This window comes from Chenopodium quinoa, unplaced genomic scaffold, assembly GCF_001683475.1.
Source record: "Chenopodium quinoa cultivar QQ74 unplaced genomic scaffold, ASM168347v1, whole genome shotgun sequence".
Taxonomy (NCBI): Eukaryota; Viridiplantae; Streptophyta; class Magnoliopsida; order Caryophyllales; family Amaranthaceae; genus Chenopodium; species Chenopodium quinoa.
The window spans coordinates 8,346,096-8,350,582 of record NW_018742738.1 but is presented as its reverse complement, the minus strand read 5'-3'; the positions used below and the strand labels follow the sequence as shown (position 1 = coordinate 8,350,582).

Sequence of the window (4,487 nt, the reverse complement as noted above, 5' to 3'; positions counted from 1 at the left end):
ATTCATTCTGTTGACACGAACCTCTTTATCTTTCAGTTTTTCAAAATAGAGGATAGGGAAAAGGTCATGGATGGGAGACCGTGGGGATTTGATAACCAAACCCTCTTATTGAAGGAGATCTGTGCTGATGAACAGCCTTCTGATGTCTGCTTCGATACTTACCCTTTCTGGATTTGTCTTCATGATGTACCTTTTGGGAAACGAACCTCTCGATTTGCTAGGGAGGTGGGTGACTGTATTGGTTAATGTTTGGAGGTGGATGAGTCTGACCCACTTGGGTGGGAGGAGTACATGAGGATGAAGGTGTTGGTGAATATCACCAAACCTCTTCGGCGGGGTTTGAAGGTTGTTGTGGAGTCGGGGGCTACCAAGTGGATAGGCTACAAGTATGAAAGACTTGGGGATTTTTGCTATTACTGTGGCTTGATGGGGCATATTGATAAGGATTGTGTAGAAAAGGAGAAGTGTGATGATGAATCGACGTTGGTGTTTCAATATGGTCCGTATCTGACTACTTCACCACACCGTCCAAAAGTCTCTTCCATGGACCGTGAAAAAGAGAGAAAATGGGCTGAAAATCTGATGTCGAAGAGAAAATTCCGAGGGCTGATTATAATGATCCTTCGGTAATTAGGCTGGGACCTCCGAGGGCAGCAAGAAATCTTCTTTTCTCTACTCCTGGTGAACTCAATGAGGTTACTCCTAAGTCGCGTTCTGCGGCTTTGATTGTTGTTGCGGATAATGGGAGTGGTAAAATGGTGCTAAGACCAAAAGCTTTGGTTGAGGAGAAGAGTATAGTTGGTGAAAACTTTATGGGTGCGGCAGGGGATGCCTTTGATATGCGTGATGGTGACGAGATTATGAAGGAGGGTGAAGCTGCTAGGGGGATGCCACTCAATGAAAAAACTTATGCGCCTACTTGCTCCAAGAAGATGCATAAAAAAGGGAGAAGGGAGGGTGTTGCTTGTATGGACACATCCAAAAGCTGTGGGAATCTCACTGTCTCAAAGAAAAGAAATGTGGAAGTTGTCATTGGTAACGATTATAATGCTACTGTTAATTTCTCTGAAAAAAAGTTAAAAATGTGTGCTAGTGATAACTCTTCTGTTATTCCTTTTAATGAAGTAGAGGGTCTTGGGAATGTCCAAGCCCTCGAAAAGCAATGAAAATAATAAGCTGGAACTGCCACGGGCTTGGCAACGCGAGGCGAGTTCGTGCCCTCCAAGATAAATGTTAGACGGAAAGGCCAAATTTTGTTTTTGTAATGGAGTCAATGATTGATAGTACTATTTTAAATAAAATAAAAAATAGATGTGGCTTTTCTTATGGTTTATGTGTTAGTAGTGTTGGTAATTCGGGTGGCATGGGTTTTTGGTGGAAAGATATAAATGAAAATGTGGTCTCTTACTCTGATCATCACTTTGAGGTTGATGTACTGGATGGTAATAACTCCCTATTTGGAGAGCTATTGGCATTTATGGGTGGCCGGAACAAGCGCAAAAACATAATACTTGGTCGTTGATGGCCTCTTTAAAGTCAAAAAGCAATTTGCCATGTGTTATGTTTGGTGATTTTAATGAAATAACTAGCTTGAGTGAAAAGGATGGTGGTGTTCCTAGAAGTGAGAGGCTCATGGATGCATTTAGAGATGCTATCGATACATGTTGCTTTCGTGACCTGGGATTTAAAGGTAGCATATACACTTGGGAAAGAGGGAATTCTATGTCGACTTATGTGCGTGAACGGTTGGATAGGTTCCTTGCTGATGATGGATGGGTGTCTTTATTTCTAGATTATGAAGCTCGAAATTTCCCTATTTACAGCTCTGATCATACTCCAATTATGTTGACTGTTAAGAAGAGAGATGATCCCGTTGCACAGGGTAAGAGTTTTCGGTTTGAGCCTCTTTGGCTTTCTCGGGAAGAATGTGGGGAGATTGTTGATAGAAGTTGGCATAAGAGTCTTGCTGTGGACATAAATCAAAAATTTGCTCGATGTGGTGAGGATTTGAGTTCATGGGCGGGGAAGACTTTTAACTCGATCAAGAAAAAAAATAAAAAAGGCCAAACAAAAGCTGCGTGAGTTGAAGGAAGGTGCAATGGATGGTCCGACTTTGGACTTGTGTAAAAACTTATCCGAGGATCTTAACTCTCTCTATTTGCCGGAAGAATCTTTTTGGTTTGCTAGAGCCCGTGCAAATGAGCTTAGAGACGGTGATAAAAACACAAAATATTTTCACCATAAAGCTAGCCAACGAAGAGCAAAAAATCGTATCTCTGGTTTAATGGACTCAAATGGTGTTGTACTTCACCAACGTGTTGATTTGGAGTGTCTTATTGAGGCTTACTTTAATGATCTCTTTGCAACAAGCTCGCCGACAGGGTTTCAAGGTGCGTTGGAAGGCATAGAGGAGGTTGTATCTAATGAGATGAATGCAATGCTTGATGTCGAGCCTACAGGTAAAGAAACTAAAGAAGCCCTGTTCCAGATGCATCCAAATAAAGCTTCCGGCCCCGATGGTATGCATGCTTTATTTTTTCAGAAATTTTGGCATATTATTGGGAATGATATTATTAGTTTTGTGAAAAAGTGGTGGAGGGGTGAGGCGGGTTTAAAGGAAATAAATAACACTTGTGTTGTACTTATTCCGAAAGTGGAGGATTCTAAATTAATCTCTGAATTTAGGCCTATTAGTTGTTGCAATGTCATTTACAAAATTATTTCGAAGACTTTGGCCAACAAATTAAAGGGGTTTTTACGTGATGTGATCTCCCAAAATCAGAGTGTTTTTGCTCCTAAACGCCTCATTACTGATAATGCAATTGTTGCTTTTGAGGTTTTTCATGCCATGAAGAGAGGAGGGGAAGGGAAGGAAGGAAATATTGCGATGAAACTTGACATGAGTAAGGCATATGATCGGGTATAATGGGTGTTCCTTGTGAAGGTGATGGAAAATATGGGGTTCTCCGGGGCTTGGATTAATATAATCATGGACTGCCTTGAGAGTGTCAATTTTTCTTTTAAGATTAATGGACACATTTCGGGTTCTGTTACTCCATCTAGAGGGTTGAGTCAAGGCGACCCTATTTCCCCGTATTTGTTTTTACTCTGCGCTGATGCCTTCTTGGGATTATTGAATAAGGCCGCTTCTGATAAGCTCATTCATGGTGCGAGGATTTGTAGGGGGGTCCTCGAGTCTCACATTAATTTTTTGCCGACGACAGTATTCTTTTTTCTAGAGCCAATGTGCAAGTATGCTCCGTTATAACTGACATTATCAGCAAGTATGAGAGGGAATCGGGTCAGAAAGTCAATCTAAGCAAGACCGAGGTCACCTTTAGCAAAAACGTTAGTACTGTTCGAAGGGGGGAAATTATTGATATTTTAGGAGTACAGGAGGTTGAGCGACATGAAAAATATCTAGGCCTTCTTACAATTATCGGAAGATCAAAAAAGGTAATTTTTGCAGGGCTTAAGGAAAGATTATGAAAGAAGGTACAAGGGTGGAAGGAGAAATTGCTCTCAAGATCGGGGAAAGAAATACTTATCAAAGCTGTGGCCCAAGAAATCCTAAATTATATGATGAGTATTTTCAAAATTCCTGACACTTTGATCGATGCTTTTCACTCTCTTCTAGCTAAATTCTGGTGGGGATCGAATGATACTAGTAGAAAGATGCACTGGCAACGGTGGGACCTTCTTTGTCAACCAAAAGGAAATGGGGGCTTGGGGTTTCGTGACCTTCGATGTTTTAATAAAGCATTACATGCAAAGCAATTTTGGAGGCTTCATCAATACGGGCTCCTTGTTACACTCGGTGCTTAAGGCGAAGTATTTTAAGAGTGGGGATGTTTTGACAGCAAATGTAGGGTATGACCCTAGCTATGCTTGGAGTAGTATGTGGTGAGCCAAATCTTTGTTGCTCGATGGTCTTAAATGGAGGGTTGGAAATGGTAGCGTAATTAACGTTTGGTGTGATGCTTGGTTACCAGTTAATACATCCTCTTTAGTTCCAACTCCATCAATTGATAGTGATATGTACCTTTGCGTAATTGATCTGATTGACCACTCTAGTAACTGTTGGGATGTCGAAGCTGTGAATAACACGTTTATTGCTGAAGAATGTGCTCTTTTTATGTCTATTCCCCTGTCAATTATAAACCCGATTGACTCTATGTGTTGGTGGCCGAATAAAAATGGAGAGTACAGTGTGCGATCGAGGTATTGGCTATGTAAAAATGGGGGAAATTTTGACACTATCGATACTTGGGATAAGGTGTGGAAGATAATCTGGAATTTGAATGCTCTGCCTAAGCTCGACACTTTTTATGGAGAGCTTGTAAAGGTTTTCTTGCGGTTCGAGAAAGGCTTGTTTATCGCCATGTAATTGATGATAAAAACATGTGCAATTTGTGGCTGTGAGGATGAGTCGGTTATCATCGCGATTTTAGAGTGCTCGGCAGCTAAGGAAATATGGGCTTCTAGAT

At 41.2% G+C, this 4,487-nt stretch overlaps 1 protein-coding gene across 1 annotated transcript; it reads left to right on the top strand.

Moving 5' to 3' along the window:
- Positions 1 to 1,521: 1,521 nt before the first annotated feature.
- Positions 1,522 to 2,082, top strand: LOC110724061. Its single transcript, XM_021903459.1, has one exon. It carries the CDS (start codon positions 1,522 to 1,524, stop codon positions 2,080 to 2,082), a length of 561 nt encoding a protein of 186 aa, XP_021759151.1.
- Positions 2,083 to 4,487: the final 2,405 nt, after the last annotated feature.